Here is a 16764-nt window from a genome sequence, read left to right as displayed (position 1 = left end):
GCTGAAGAACAGGTGAATTTCACTGACAATGATCAATCATCAAACACTCACCCCCTTACAATCAAACAAACACTTCCATTCCCATTCATACCGTAGCACAACCCCACACACTCATACTCATCCCCAAGTCAACAAAAAGGGGCAAGGAACAAATCCAAAATGAGCAAAAAGGACAAAAAGAAAGAAAACAAACAGCTTTTCAGAAGCTGCAATGTGCGTGATTGACAACCCATTCTCGCTTGTCAGATCAGCAGGAATGGGGTACCCTGGTAGCCTGCCACGTGTCCCGTTCCAATCTCGCTTAGTGGTGTGGCGAGATTGTGACGTGGCATTTTGGAAAATTTCTATTGCAGCGTGGCATATTGGTAATATTTTATTAAAGGTGTGTTAGTTTGGTCAATGTCCCCCACCCTTCACTTTCAAACAAAATGATTAACCCCTTCCCGCTATGAAATAACAACAATTAAACATATTTCATAATTTTGAGATAAAAATACCCTTCTTCTCTCCCCAACACTAGCCCTCTTATCCATCGACACAGTCTTCTCACTCCAGCATCGTAGTACAACTTAGCTATGGACCTCATGCCTAGGTGGGTTAACGTGGTATAGCTAGAAATCATGGAGTAGCAAGGAACATACTTCTTCGAGACAAAACAATTTATCTCAAAAACCCAAATTTCAGAGTTGGGTTTTCTTTGAATAAACTTTTGGGAGCCGACCTTATTTTTTAAAAAACGAAATACCTCGATGAGGATATGAACCATAATTTGAGAGAGGGGGGAGTACAAAGAAAATGTGTTAGATGGGTCATGGGGAGACCAATCTCCCATTCTAAAACCTGTTGTGCTCTCCATCATAGTGGCTCATCTTCACCTTCTCCTCATTCATGTTGCAACTGCATAAACTATATTAAGTGTTGCTCTTTCTTTCTCTCTCCTCTAGATATCCAAAATTTTGGAAATAGATATCTTAAACGATTTAGGTATTGGATTTGGATAAAAAGAGAGAGGAACAAATGAATAAACGAGAAACAAAATTAAATTGACAAAGACCAGCATGAAAGATAAAATGTTGGACGAAAATATGAAAACAAAACACAATCTCTTATGATGAAAGTGACCACCGGCGATGGCCAGCAATGACAGGTGACAGATAATGGTAGGTGACAACGATAGCGATTGATGGCTGCAAAATGTGGCCAGAGATAACAGGTGATGTTGGATGAGAAAAAGGGTATGTCTATCTCAAAATCATGAAATATGTTTAATTGTTGTTATTTCATAGTGGGATCGGGTTAATTGTTTTGTTTGAAAGTGTGAGGTGGTCTTTTGAAAAATACCCGTGGTTTTACGTAATTTGCCCAATAATTTAAGTTGAAACAATAATATAAGTAATAAGTATCAAATTATATAATCAATATGGACGAAATTGATTTTTTTTTTTAGAAAATAAAAAGTCGAGGGAATTTAAAGGGATAAGTTATTTTTTTTTATGTCTATCTTCTTAACATTCTTTAAAACTGTTATATCAGAATCTCAACTAACTTTTATTATTTTTCTTTTCTTTTAAGATTTCGATCTAACAATATTAAAAATTAATAGAAAAATAGGCATAAAAAATAAATAGATAAAATATCTTATCTCAAATTTAAATATGAAATTAGGGGGATTAGTTGTAATTTTCCCCTTCAATATTATTTGCAAATAAGATTACTCTTTAGCTCAAGAACCCTTTAACGTGACCGTTTTTTTATTTTTATTTTTGGGATATAAACGTGACGTTTTCTGAACCCCTTCATTCCAACACAGCGATTCACGGCGATCCAAATCTCTCTTAAAGGAATAGCGACAACCTGTATCCAAAAAAAAAAGGAATAGCGACGACCATCATAATCTAGAACATGGCCACTGAAAGATATGCTTCTCCAACAGCCACATCGCCCGAGGAGAACGCTCTGTGAGTAAAAAAAAACTCCAAATTTTGGTTTACACTTTGTTCTGTTCGGTTCTGATTTACCCTCTGAACATCCATTTCTGTTATGCTGTTAATGCATTGGTCATGCATGCATAATCGAGCTTCTGTTTGTGTGTGTGTGTGTTTTTTTTTTTTTATTCTTAATGCTGATGTTTCGTGTTTGTGCCACTGTAGCTTTCTTGATATACTGCATGAGGCTCCACTGTTTGCACACCGCAAAGCTGCAAGGGTTGTTGGGAGTGTTTTCTATTGCATACTATTGGCAAGTTCAAATTTTTTCATCATTTCAATTAATGGGTCGATGGCTGATTTGGCAAATTGTGATGATTTTGATTGAATTGAGAGTTGGTTGTGTTATGTTGGCTTAGATTTTGGTGTGAATTGCTTATTGTTTCTTCCATTTTAGGCAGGTTATGCTACTTTGGCTATAGGTGCTCAATGGATATTTCGTCCTGTACAAGACTTGATCTCTCCTGTGCTTTGTAGTTGCGATGTTCTTCTTTTGCTATTAACAGGTTTGGCATTGGAACTACCCTGAATTAGGTTTTCTTAATTCTTATTTCTTGATGAGCGTATTTTCTGATTGGTGCACTGTGTGTAGCATTTAGTTGCGGATGTAGTGCATATTAATCCTGGAATGTCTTTTTGCATGGGTCTTTAATTCTTTTTGTTTGTTTAAAATGTCTTTCTTTTCTTATTGTTCCCATTTCATTTCACTGCTTTTGTCTCCACTGAGATCTTCAGAAGAAATCATGCGATATGACAGGCTACAGTTTATTGAATTTGGCTTAGGGTAACAGTTTAACCCTTTCCGTGCATTGCTGCTGTTTTGTTCTTGAAGGAACTTTTGCTGTTGGCAAAATGTTTACAAATTTCAAAGAGCTGTTCCATTTTGAAACATTAAATTGAAATATGTTTCTCGCAATGCCACTGCTTTTTAGTTCAATGTGCCTTGCAAAGATTCTTCCTTTTTTTTTTTTTTTTTCAAGATCTCAGAAAACTAGTTTGCTGCGTGCAATTAGTAATGATGTTTTCTGATCTTCAATTTTCTCCATTTTAAATGTGATAGAAGAACCCTTGTATCATTGTATCATCAGAGAATGGTGATGGAACAGTCTAGCAAATCAGAGTCCTGATGCATCCTCGTCCCCCCAAAATTTTGAAACCCTATATGTATCTTTGGTCTTCATTTGGCATAATTTGTATTCTAATTTGATTTTGATAGAAATAAGTAATTGTTCCTCGTTGCTAGTAAAGTAGTTTGCTAATATTATTACTTTTATATTGGAAAACTTTTCACAGATACAGTTATTATTAAGTATTAATACATTAATACAGATTCACTTATTCAATTGTTCTTCTTTACTAGTAGGGGAGTAAGTAAATTTTTCTTATGATTGATATATATCCTTTGAACTCAAATTTCCTTATTACATTGATGTGGCTACTGGCTATTTGTAATTAGCTTTTTCTAAGGATTGATTTTATAAAAAAAAAACCACTCCCCATTAAACCCCGACTAATGAAGGTGGGGTGAGGACAATTCTTGTACGCAGTCTTACTCTTGCATAATTGTAAAGAGGTTGTTTCCCGGATTCGAACCCGTGGTCTTTCAGTCACAAAGGAACAACTTTACCACTGCTCTAGACTCGCCCTCTTTTAAGGATTGAATATATATATATATATATATATATATATATATATATATATATATATTTCAGGTTTATGGAAGTTGTATTTTTATTTTCAAAATATGATTGTGCATGTCAAACATAAAACACCTTATGCATTTTTTAAGAGAGCAGTTATTGATAAGGAGAAAATGATATAAATTCACGATTATTTTTCACATAGCTATTTTGTGCAAGAACTGAACGGGAGGTTGAAGAACCTTCCTCCAAGTTTAGGTAAGAGTGGTACCTAATGAATTTGATGACTAGTTCCTTAGAAGACGTCATGGAAAAGTGGAAACAAATAGGAGAGTATATGATACACGTAGGGCGTCTAAGAGAGTGAGGCAACACTCTGTATTACTCAAAGACTTTGTTGCTTGAGGAATAAAGTTAGTTGGTTAACCGGTTGAGTTAGTTAATTAGTTTGGTTGGTTAACGGTTAGTGAGTTAGTGAGTTAGTTAATACTGTTGTATAAATACTTACATGAGGTACTGAGATCATTACTTGAAAATAATACAAATTCTCGATTTCTTTTAGTTCTTATTCTTTGGTTCTTGTCCTCTGTTAGGTTAATCCTAACAATTGGTGCTTTCATCCCTTGAATTCATTATGCGTCTGCAAGAGTTAGCAGAGGAGTTTTCTACATTGCAAGGTCGTGTTGATTGCGACAGGGAGGAGAATGCTGCTTTTCAAGGTCGTGTGGAGCAACGTTTCGTTGAAATTCGATCTGAAAATCAGGTTCAGTTTGCGAATTTAACAGCACAACTTCAACAATTGCATGAGGCGATTCTTGGACGGGAAGATCGATTTCGCAACCCTCCGCATGGTTCTCATATGGGAACCACATCTTCTTCTCCGTTCAACCGTACAGATTTGGATTCCAGGAACCTAACCAAGGCAATTCGGTTAGAGATTCCAATTTTCAGTGGCTTAGATCCAAATAATTGGATATTTCGTACGGAGTTATTCTTTGTTCTTCAACAGGTTCCAGAAGACTTCAAGGTACCCGTAGCTGGATTGTGAATGGAAGGAATGGCTGCAGCTTGGTATCTATGGATGTATAGTAATGGTTTAATCCGTTCGTGGGAGAATTTGACCAAGGCTCTTCGTGAGCGATTTGGAGCTTCGTCTTATACCAATTTGAAGGGAGTGTTATCCAAATTAACACAAACTTCTACCTTACGCGATTATATCCAGCAGTTCGAGGTATTGATCAACCAAGTACCTGGGTTGGATGATGATTTGTATATGAGTTTTTTCATATCTGGTTTGCAAAGTGAACTTAAGAGTGCAATGCAACTTCGTTTACCTGTTAATTTGCATCAAGCAATGCAATATGCTCTCGCATACGATGATCACCACATGGAGCTTAGGAATTCTTTTTATTCCAGTAATAAGAGGTTTCCTTTGAAGATTTCAGCCTCAAATACTGATGGCACAGTGGCACCTTCTCACAACCAGATTACCACTGCCCCTACTCCTTCGGTACTTCAACTGGGCTCCTCCAATTCGAGGTTAGCATTACCTGCTCCTCCAGCCATGAAAAAGTACTCACATGTAGATTTGCATAAGAAACGGGAACTGGGAATTTGTTATTACTGTGATGACAAATGGACACCAAAGCATAGGTGTAAGAACAAATTGATGCTAATGGTTGGTGAATTCTCTGATTCACCTGAAGATGCTGTCGAGGAAGAGGAGATACTTTGGCAAGCTGAAGCCTTACCAAAGGACACACAAGATGGTGCATTGCATACACTGGCTGATAGATCAGGTACAAACTCCTTGATGTTTTCCTCTGTCATTAAGCATTGTGTTGTATCTGTAATGGTGGATTCGGGCAGCACTCATAATTTCATAAGAAGACAGTTAGCTGGTGAGTTGGGTTTGCCTATTGTTCGTGCTAAGAAATTGCGTGTGTTCTTGGGCAATGGAGAGTGTTTGGTGACTGAAAGGAAGTGTCTCAGTGTTCCAATTGATTTGCAAGGACACCAGTTTCTGATTGACTTTTGGGTGATGGACTTAGTGGATCTTAGTGTTATTCTTGGAATGCCATGGTTGCAATAGTTAGGCAGGGTCACTCACGATTATATGGACCTGTCCATGGAATTCCAGTGGCAAGGACAGCAGGTGATATTGAAGGGGAATATGGATTCTAAGGAACCTGGAGTGGAATTGAATCTGTGCAAAGACAGCATCTCTCATTGCTGTGCACTAAGCGTGGGATCAACAGGTGCAGTACCTATTGAATCCGAATTGCTCAGTCTTAAGGCTAAGGTTCCAGTAGCACTTTGGCATGTTTTAGTGCAATATCAATCCATTTTTCAAGTACCTCATGAGCTTCCTCCATTTCGAGGCTTGGATCATGCTATCCATTTGAAGGACAACTCAGAACAGGTGAATGTGAAGCCTTTCAGATATGCTCACCACCATAAATCTGAGATCGAAAAACAGGTGACAGATTTGCTTTCAGCTGGGTTTATACAGCACTCTCAAAGCTCTTTTTCTTCACCAGTACTTTTAGTGCGCAAACAAGACAATACTTGGCGCATGTGTATTGATTATAGAGCATTGAATGCTATCACCATCAAGGATAGGTTTCCCATACCTACTATTGATGAGTTATTGGATGAATTGGATGGAGCTAAGGTCTTTAGTAAACTGGATTTGAGAGCAGGATATCACCAAATCCGAGTTTTGCCACAAGACATTCCAAAGACTGCATTTAGGACTCATGAAGGACACTATGAGTTCCTAGTCATGCCCTTTGGTTTGACAAACGCTCCCGCAACCTTTCAAGCTGTGATGAATCACTTGTTTAAACCTCACTTGCGCAAATTCATCATAGTTTTCTTTGATGACATCCTAGTATTCAGTAAGACAATGGAAGATCATAATCGGCATTTGAAAATTGCCTTGGAGTGTTTGCAGATGCATAGATTTTTTGTCAAGGCTTCGAAATGTTCTTTTGGAGTCACTTCTATTGAATATTTGGGTCATGTAGTTTCTGGTCAAGGGGTTCATGCAGATGTTAGGAAGGTCCAAGCTATGGTTGATTGGCCTATACCTCGAAATGTGAAACATCTTAGGGGATTTCTTGGTTTAACGGGCTACTATAGGCGATTTGTTAAGAGTTATGCTATGATAGCAAGTCCTTTAACAGATTTGTTGAAGACTTCTGCCGAATTTTGCTGGACTGATGCTGCTACACAAGCTTTCCAACATCTCAAGTATGCTATGGTCCAAATTCCAGTCCTCCATTTACCAGATTTTTCCTTGCCTTTTGTTAGTGAGACAGATGCTTCCAATACTGGAGTTGGAGCAGTGTTGTTACAAAATGAAAAACCTTTGGCTTATTTCAGCAAAAAGCTATCTTCAAGAATGGCAGCAGCCTCCACTTATGTGCGTGAGTTGTATGCAATCACAGCTGCTATAAAAAAATGGAGGCAATACTTGCTTGGCTCAATTTTTGTCATACGGACAGATCATAAAAGCCTCAAGGAGTTGCTCAATCAGACTATCCAGACTACTGAACAACAAAAATACTTGTGTAAGTTGCTTGGCTACACTTTTTCCATTGAATACAAGGCTGGAATTAATAATGTTGCAGCTGATGCCTTGTCTCGGGTACATGACACTGGCATGTTGAATGCTATGATATCAGAACCTGTATTTGATGTGTTGCAAGAGATTAAGAAGCAGAATGTTGAAGATATTTTTCTGCTGCAATGTCATGCAAGGTTGAAGAACAACTCAAACCTTGATAATCACTTGACTGAGAAGGATGGCATATTATTCCATGACCATAGATTTTTACTCAGTCCATCTTCTTCCTTGATTCCTTTGTTAATCCAGGAAGCTCACTCTACTCCAATTGGAGGGCATGCAGGGGTGCTCAGGACCTTTTTGAGGCTTTCTGCCACATTTTATTGGAACTTGATGAGACAAGATGTGAAAGACTTTGTTGGAAAATGCATAATTTGTCAACAGGTTAAATATGAAGCCTCTAAACCAAGTGGATTGCTGCAACCCCTATCCATCCCTGAGGGTATTTTCGAAGACTTGTCCATGGATTTTATTGTGGGACTTCCTCCGTCGAAGGGACACACGACCATTGTGGTAATTGTGGATAGATTATCCAAATTTTCCTACTTTGGTTCTCTTCCTCGTTCTTTCACAGCTGCTGTGGTGGCCAAGTTGTTTTGTGAACTCATAGTATATGTTCATGGTTTTCCCCTTTCCATAGTGACCGATAGAGATCCTATTTTTGTTAGTCAATTTTGGTCTCAATTGTTTAAGTTGAGCGGGACGAAATTGCATACTAGCTCAGCATACCACTCCCAATCAGATGGTCAAACTGAGGTGACCAACCGCTACTTGGAGCAATACTTGTGGTCATTCTGTCATGAGAAAACGCAGGATTGGATTGGATTGTTAGGGTGGGCTCAATTCCATTACAACACCAGCGTACATTCTAGTATTGGTATGAGTCCATTTGAGGCTGTTTTTGGCAAAAAGCCAGTACATGTACCTCCCCTGCCACAGGGATTAACTAAGGTCGAAGCAGTGGAATTCTTGTTGGGTCAGCGTGATGAAATTTTGTCTCGATTGAAGGTTCAGTTGCAGCAAGCTAGGAATCGGATGAAGATACAATGTGATAGGCATAGGAAGGACCGTTCTTTTGAAGTAGGGGAATTGGTATGGGTTAAGCTACAACCTTATAGACAGGTTTCTGTAGCAAAACGTGCGAGCCACAAGTTGGCTAAACGCTACTTTGGTCCTTATCCTGTGGAGAAGAAGTTGGGCAGTGTTGCTTACCAACTGCAGTTGCCTCCCAATTGTCTCATCCATCCCACCTTCCATGTTTCGTTGCTCAAGCCATTCAGAGGTACCTTGGATGCTCAACCTCTGCCTTTACCTGCAATTGTTGTTGCCAACAAACCTGTCCAAAATCCTTTGGCTGTTTTGTCAGTTCGGATGTCTTCAAAGGGAGGAATTCCTCAACGCCAGTTCTTGGTTCAATGGACACCAGCTTTACCCGAAGATTCAACTTGGGAGTTTGAAGATGATTTGCGCAAGTGTTATCTAGAATTGACCCTTGAGGACAAGGTTGTTCTTGAAGAGGAGGGTATTGATACACGTAGGGCGTCTAAGAGAGTGAGGCAACACTCTGTATTACTCAAAGACTTTGTTGCTTGAGGAATAAAGTTAGTTGGTTAACCGGTTGAGTTAGTTAATTAGTTTGGTTGGTTAACGGTTAGTGAGTTAGTGAGTTAGTTAATACTGTTGTATAAATACTTACATGAGGTACTGAGATCATTACTTGAAAATAATACAAGTTCTCAATTTCTTTTAGTTCTTATTCTTTGGTTCTTGTCCTCTGTTAGGTTAATCCTAACAGTATAAAATCCCCCCCCCCCCCCCCCCCCACCCAAAAAAAAATAAAAAATAGCCCAAGATCTACCACAGCTTGCTGCATATTTCACTTTGGGTCCCTTAAGGTTTTAGGAGCCTGATACAACACCACCCCTGCAAGTCTACCAAAGGAATAAGAATAGGAGGATTTGGGCCTCTAATGCTGTGGGTGGCCCAAGTAAAAAGGCTATGGGTGGCAAGGCTGATGGCACAAGTGGAGTTATGGGCGAGAATGCCCTCCAACAGAATGCGGGTGTGGAAGGAGCAAGTTAGTTATGCTAGATGGTTAAGAAGGGGTGCTGAGCACTTGGCGAAATCATCTGGAATCTTTGGGAAATATTGGGATCCTTTTGGATATTGGGAGAGAGTGAGACCTCTAGAATTGTCTCACGTTTATCCTTTAGTTTTCTGCATTTAATTTCCCTTCCAAGTTCAGTGTAATTTTCTTTGTTTCTTCAATTGCCTCTGTCAAATTGTTTCTGTTTGTAATTGTCTTAATGAATATATGGAAAACTGATTATTCAGGCCAAAATTCTCTTATTGTTTGCTATTATATCAGTATTTGATTTGTTGGTTCCTATCAGAGTCCAAATCAGATCTCTGTAGAATTCTGAAAAATTTACATGTATTAATATGATGCTGTTACTTGTTAAAGTTAATTGTCAATCTTGCCACTTTGACCTTTGTAAACCCTAAAAGAGTCCAAACTCCAGTGCAGACAATGCTTTGGAGGTTTACATTATTATTTTGTTCATAAATGCTGTAGCTAAATAAATATTAGTTTAATTTTACTAAACATTATAATTCATAAGCTTCTGCTACGTATACTTAATATTTAGTTTACACATTTTTATTGGGTTTTGATACCATATTTTACTGTTTCAGGAATCTTTCAACAATATCTGGTTTATCAAGTGCAGAAGATACGCTTGCAGGTAATTCTTTTAATGGCAATTACTTCAGCATTACAGTAGTTTCTTAATTTGTCTAGCTTTCTCACTGCCTCTCGTGCATGTGCACCTTGGGCTTTTGTTTGTAATTTTTAACTCCTAGGAATCTAAAATTGAAAGTTCAGCTATGAAGTTTTGAGTTATGTTTGGTGGTGTTTTACCGTCTAATTACTTTTTTTTTTTTTGGGGTCACTAACATGATTTTTCAGGGCTATTATAGTTTCAGCCAGAAGTTGAAATTTATTGTTCGCATACCCTTTGCCATTACAGCTTATGGTATGCATTTTGGTGTTTAGAGTTTTTTAACATTCAGATGATACTTAATATGTGAAGTCAATTTTATATGTAGGGGGAAGCACATGAATGTTTTTATATTTATAACAGTGGGGATTTTTTATATTATTTGAGCTGTTAATTATAATGTTAATATTCTTAAGTTAATGTCAGGAACTGCTGCAATGCTACTTGTTATAGTCTGGAAACCTTACACCGGTTTTCTGTCAATTTCTGCAATATTGAGGTATATTCATCATTTTTTTGGGATAGATTAAATTGAATTAAGAAATGGAATATCAGCAAGAGTATGCGGCTTCTAAATATAAAGGACTACATCCTTAATCTGAATCTTCTTATCAATAAAAGATGCTAATGTCATTTGATTGAGGATTAAATGCTATAATTTTGTACCATATTTTATTGGAGTGAGTTCACAATGACATGAATTACAAGAAGCTTTTTTGTATGTGTGGTTGAGGATTAAGAGTGGTTTTACTAGTAGATAGTGATGTTCAATATATTGTGATTTACGGAGTTTCTCCCTGCAGTGTATACACTTAGTAGGAGATGAAGAGTTTGGTAGACATTTGACAGTATATAGGGTGTTTTTATCCCCCTCTCCCCTTCCTCTTGTCTAGGAGTGTTAACAGTTATACTTATGGCATGGCCATAATCTAATGAAATTTTTTATTTGACAGCTTGCAATAAATTTCTTATCTAAGAGATTATTTTATTATAATTTATTTTCAAAATGTTATAGCTCTACTATGCTTATAATCTCCCAGGGTTTGTTTGGTCATTCTCAAATGATGCAATTGCACATCTTCGAGTTCTTGTTCCATGTGTGGCATATTTTATTCCCTCTGCTATTTTCTTAAGTTCTAGACTGGAAATTAGTTGTTGATTTTTTTACTCTACCAAGATGTTTTTGTCTTATTTTGGTTGCTTCAAAATTATGCAGGATTATTATGGTAGTTGAAGCAGTATGTGCTGGATGCTTTATGAGTCTTTACATTGGTAAGTTTTGCACAAATTTATTTATTTATTTATTTTGTTTCAAAAAATTATATGAAAAATTCAAACAATTTTAAGATCATTTAAAGGGTTGCATGCTAGGAAGCACGGACACTCCAAAAAACAGGGAGTGTCGTGTCTGACACTCACACGCCGATATGGTGTCCGACACACGGTCAACATTCCCGACACGTTGACCATTTTGACACGCAAATTTGACCCTGTCCAACACGGTCAAATGACATTTTTGTACAAATATTATATTTTTTTAAATTTTTTTAAAAAAAAATTAAAATATATTAATAAAGCTTCCACCCGATCATATCAATTTTTTCTCTCCCTTTTTTCCCCTTAAGTAGATAATAGATCATCTCAGCACCATCGTTGTCATTCCTGTTACGCTCTTGTTGTGTCTCCTTCTTTCTGATCTCTCTCTCTAATATGATATGATCTCTCTCTCATCCCAGTTTCTGTTTTTTTATTAAAGCTTCCACATTTATAACGTTTGATTGTGTTCTTGATGTTCTTTTATTTTTGTAGAATATTCTAGAGTCTTTTACTTGTTTCTAGCTACTAGTATCTTTGAATAGTTTGATGCCTCTTCGGTTACTGTGTATTTTATTTATTGCTTCATCTCCTTAACTACCTTGTAATATGTATAAATAGAACCCTTTGGGGTGTCAATCAATATATGAAAAAAATACATTTCAGTCTTATATTACAATATGGTATCAAGAGCAGGTTATCCTGTGGTCTTTTTGTAAACCTCTGTCGTCTTTTTTCCATTTTTTTTCACTGTTTCGCTTTTACAATTCAGAAACCATATCTGGACCCCTCCAATCACGAAACCAAGACCACCACTGAACTCAGAAGCCATTTCCGAGTCGACCCACGTCAGCCCCGTCGCCGGACCGTCAGCCCCGTCGCCGGACCGTCAGCCATGCACCGCCACCACAGATCTGCCTCTCCGGCGCGTGTGAGCCACGCGCCACCCTGCTGGCTTCCGTTTGTCACGCGGCTTCCACAGAACAGCTCGCCTGGCTTCCCTCTTCCTGTTCTGAGGGTTTAAATCACGATTGGATCACTTTTCTTGCTAAGTCCAGTCGTTTCCTCTTCGTTATCAAAGACAATAGGCGTGACCTGTTGCTCTCCTTCTTTTTAGAACGATGGAAGTTGGAAATAATGAGGATGAGAATAAGCATTCTGAAAAATTATCCGGTAATGTTTCCGGTGTCTCTCCTCTTTCCTGTTCTTCGTCTTCTGGAGACAACCCAGCTATATAGATTACTAACCACCGTTTAAACGGTAAGAATTATGTGCAATGGCATCAATCTGTCAAGTTGTTTATCCAAGCAAAAGGGAAAATGGGGTATCTTGATGGAAAAAAGGAAAAACCCGAAGCTGATGATCCTGATTATGATAAATGGATGACTGAAAATGCCTTGGTCATGACCTGGTTGACTAACTCCATGGATCCTGATATCAGTCAAACTTATTTGTTTCTTGATACGGCTCAGGAAATTTGGGATGCCGTTAAAGAATATTATTCTGACCTAGGCAATGCTTCTCAAGCTTTTGAACTCAACACCAAGGTAAGAGAGTTACATCAAGAGGGGATGTCTGTTACTGAATACTTTCTTGCTTTAAAAACTTTGTGGCAGGAGTTAGATCTTTATGATGCAGCAGATCTTCAAGGTTTAGAAGCTAATGCAAGGTTTAAGAGTTATTTAGAGAAAAGATGTCTCTATGATTTTCTTGCTGGCCTTAATCGTGATCTTGATGATGTTCGTGGAAGGATATTGGGGCAGAACCCGTTACCTTCCATTGCAGCTGCTTTTTCTATGGTACGACGGGAGGAACTTCGCCGAAAGGTAATGTTGGGAGACAAGAACTCTAAATCCTCCGATGTTTCTGCCCTAGTAGCAAAACATACTCCTCGTCCCCCTAGTGATGCAAAACGTTCTGACCGATGGTGTTCTCATTGTAATAAGAGTGGTCACACTCGCGAAAAATGTTGGGAAATTCATGGAAAACCACCAAACTGGAAAACAAAGGGGCTGAACAAGAGTCGTGCTTATCAAATCTCTTCTGATGATAAGGGTGAGGAGTCTCGTGCCTCTCCAAACTCCGATGGTGTATTCATCCCGAAAGCTCAGTATGAGCAATTCCAGAAGGTGATGTCTCAATCTGCTGAGGCAACTAGTCATGTTGCTCAACAAGGTATGGCATTTCATGTTGATCGTAGTAGTCATTGGATTCTTGATTCAGGAGCCTCTGATCATATGACAGGTAATGCATCCTTGTTTTGTTCTTATACCCCTTATTATCACCCCTCACGAATAAGGACTGCTGATGGTAGTTTCTCTAATATTGCGGGAAAGGGATCCATTAAGCTCTCTGATGAAGTCTGTCCTTCATGTCCCTTCTCTTACTTGTAACCTTATCTCTATTAGTAAACTTTCCTCTGAATTGCATTGTGTTGCTAAATTCTCTGCCAAAACCTGTGTTTTTCAGGAACAGGATTTGGGGTTGATGATTGGCAGTGCTAGAGAGGAAGAAGGACTTTACTATTTTGAAGAAGATTCTCATGAAAAGAGAATTTTTGCAAATCACTCTTTATGTTTATCAGACGATTGTAATGATGTTTTGTTGTGGCATCGTCGTTTAGGACACCCAAATTTCTTTTATCTTCAAAAGTTGTTTCTAAACTTATTTATCAATAAAAAACCAAGTTCCTTTTTTTGTGATGATTGTCAGTTTGCAAAACACTCGTGTTTCTTATTCCCTCAGAGATTATAATGTTTCGTCTCCATTTACATTGATCCATAGTGATATTTGGGGGCCAGCTCGTGAAAAAAATATATCTGGAACTCGTTGGTTTATTACTTTCATTGATGATCATTCTAGAGTATGCTGGGTATATCTTCTAAAGGATAAGTCTGAAGTTGCAGCCACTTTTAAAAACTTTCATGCTATGGTACGAACTCAATTCCAGACCTCTATCCAAATCCTGCAAACTGACAACGGTACTGAATATTTTAATTCTGTTCTTGGGGATTACCTAACCAAGCAAGGTATTATCCATCAAAGTTCTTGTCCTAACACCCCTCAACAAAATGGGGTGGCCGAAAGAAAAAATAGACATCTCATTGAAGTTACTAGAGCCCTCTTGTTTACGATGCATGTCCCTAAATACCTATGGGGGGAGGCTGTATTGACTGCCTCATACCTCATCAATCGGATGCCCTCTCGTGTCCTGAATTTTCATTCTCCCATATCTTGCCTTACCCGTTTTTTCCCCTCCTTTCGGGCTTTCTCTTCCCTTCCTCCAAAGTTGTTTGGCTGTGTGGCTTTTGTTCACATTCCTCCACATCAAAGGTCAAAACTTGATCCTAAGTCTGTTAGATGTGTCTTCATAGGATATCCTCCTAATCAAAAAGGGTACAAATGCTACTCACCTTCTCTTCGAAGGTCTTTGTTTCTATGGATGTTACCTTTTATGAAACACAATCATTTTTTCCTTCGACTTCTCTTCAAGGGGAGTCTATTGGTGTAAATGAAGACAAGTCTTGGATTCCAAATAATTCTACTGTCTTACCTTTACCCTTGGAAACAAGTGTTGTTTCTTTAACTATGGAGACAGGGGGAGTTAATGTACAGGAGAAAAGGACAACAACTGTACCAGAGACTGGAGATCCTCCCGGTAAATGGGGAAAATTCTACAGCAGGCGTAAATCTCCTCAAGATCCTCTAGACTGCCAGAATTCTGACCCGAGTCCTAGTTCCAGCAATCCACTTGAGAACACCGGTACATCTGACCTAGATATGCCCATTGCCCTTCGAAAAGGTACTAGATCTTGCACTGCTCATCCTATTTCTCATCACATTTCATATGAAAAGTTATCTCTAGGTTTTCGTGCTTTCAACACTATATTAGAGAGTACAAAAATACCAAAAAATATCCAAGAGGCACTTAATGACCCTAAATGGAGGGATGCGGTTTTTGAAGAAATGGATGCACTTAAGAAAAATGGAACTTGGGAATCCGTGGCACTTCCCAGAGGAAAGAAAACTGTAGGTTGCAAATGGGTGTTCACAATAAAATTTAATGCAGATAACAACATCAACAAATATAAGGCTAGATTGGTTGCCAAAGGATTTACTCAGACTTATGGGATAGACTATCAGGAGACGTTTGCTCCCGTTGCCAAACATAACTCTATCCGAGTCCTACTATCACTTGCTGCCAACCTTGATTGGCCCTTGCATCAATTGGACGTAAAGAATGCCTTCTTAAATGGGGACTTACACGAGGAAGTTTACATGGATCCACTGTTAGAATATTAGATATGATATGATTAGATTTGATTAGATATGATTGGATTCTGTCTTATCCGTAAATAGTCTGACTGTATTCTGATTGTATTAGGATTAGGTTTGGATTAGGTTTGGGCCTTACACTTAAGCCCATTAGGATCTCTATATATTGTAACTCCCTGACACAGATCAATACATAACGTATTCTTTTACATTTAACTTGGTATCAGAGCTTTTCGCTCTGGGGATCCGCTTCCGCTAAAACCCTAAGCCCACTGCTTAGGTGTTCTCTTCTACTTTACCGTGCATTCTTCCGGCGAGTTTCTCTCTAAGCCGTGTGTCTCTCCGGCTTGTTTCTTCAACTGTCAGAACCACTTCCCACCGCCAACAACCGCCGCTCGTCACTGTTCAGGCCACCGGAACCACTTCCGGCCGCCAACAACCGCCGCTCGTCACTGTTCCGGCCACCAGAGCACTGTTCCGGCGAGTTTTCAGCCCAGACTACCTGCGATCAGGACCGTCTCATCCCGGCGACCAGTTCTGTGGTGGTCCGACCACCGTCGCGTCATCAATGCGCCTCCACGCGCCGTTCTTCTCCTCTGCGCGTGGTGCTCACGCGCCACCTTCAACCGGCGCGTGTGCACTGTTCCGGTGGATTTTTCCGGCCGTTCTTGGACAGAACTTCTCGCCTTCTTCTCCTCTTTCTGGATCTGTGCTTGGTTCTTTGTGGGTCTCACTTTAGACGCGTGGTTCTCCTTGATTGGATATCGTTTGCCTTCGTTTACGGCTTTTATATTCTGTTTTTAAATGGCAGCAGCGTCCACTGATCTCTCGGAGGTTAACTCTCCTTGTCCTCCTGTCAAAACTTCCTCAGGAATCATCTCTACTAATATTGGGCTCATTACATCTTCCAAACTGAAGGATTCTACCTCTCTTGCTGCGAATATAGCTCAGTCAGACAATGCATCATTTGGTTCAGTTTCTCTCTCACTTGCGGACTATGCTGCACTCCAAACTCTTCTCAAGAAAGCTTCTCCTCAGTCTCAACCATATACTGGTAATCCCGTTGCTTGTGTTTCTCATTCTACATCACTTGGCACTTGGATATTTGACTCAGGTGCTACCGATCATCTCTGTGGTAA

The 16764-nt window shown here is 39.0% G+C and overlaps 1 protein-coding gene across 1 annotated transcript; it reads left to right on the top strand.

The window, feature by feature from the left end:
• The first annotated feature begins 1811 nt into the window (after positions 1–1811).
• On the top strand, positions 1812–11895 carry LOC133311481 (protein FIP1). Its single transcript, XM_061512541.1, has 8 exons — positions 1812–1958; positions 2151–2242; positions 2387–2491; positions 9951–10000; positions 10225–10291; positions 10463–10535; positions 11253–11308; positions 11846–11895. The coding sequence occupies exons 1-8, from the start codon at positions 1903–1905 to the stop codon at positions 11893–11895; spliced, it is 549 nt and encodes a 182-aa protein (XP_061368525.1). The 5' UTR covers positions 1812–1902.
• Positions 11896–16764: the final 4869 nt, after the last annotated feature.

Source organism: Gastrolobium bilobum, unplaced genomic scaffold (genome assembly GCF_033153095.1).
Source record: "Gastrolobium bilobum isolate Gb01-03AN ecotype WA unplaced genomic scaffold, APGP_CSIRO_Gbil_v1 utg36511, whole genome shotgun sequence".
Classification (NCBI taxonomy): Eukaryota; Viridiplantae; Streptophyta; class Magnoliopsida; order Fabales; family Fabaceae; genus Gastrolobium; species Gastrolobium bilobum.
Note: the sequence above shows the minus strand (reverse complement) of the source record. Positions and strands in the feature narration are given on the sequence as shown.

What these genes read in the sequence shown, in the direction of transcription:
- LOC133311481 (XM_061512541.1), top strand. Translation starts at nt 1,903, where the DNA reads ATGGCCACTGAAAGATATGCTTCTCCAACAGCCACATCGCCCGAGGAG. An exon ending in TCGCCCGAGGAGAACGCTCT is followed by an intron (nt 1,959 to 2,150) that starts GTGAGTAAAAAA and finishes GTGCCACTGTAG; the next exon opens with CTTTCTTGATATACTGCATG. An exon ending in TCAATTTCTGCAATATTGAG is followed by an intron (nt 10,536 to 11,252) that starts GTATATTCATCA and finishes AAAATTATGCAG; the next exon opens with GATTATTATGGTAGTTGAAG.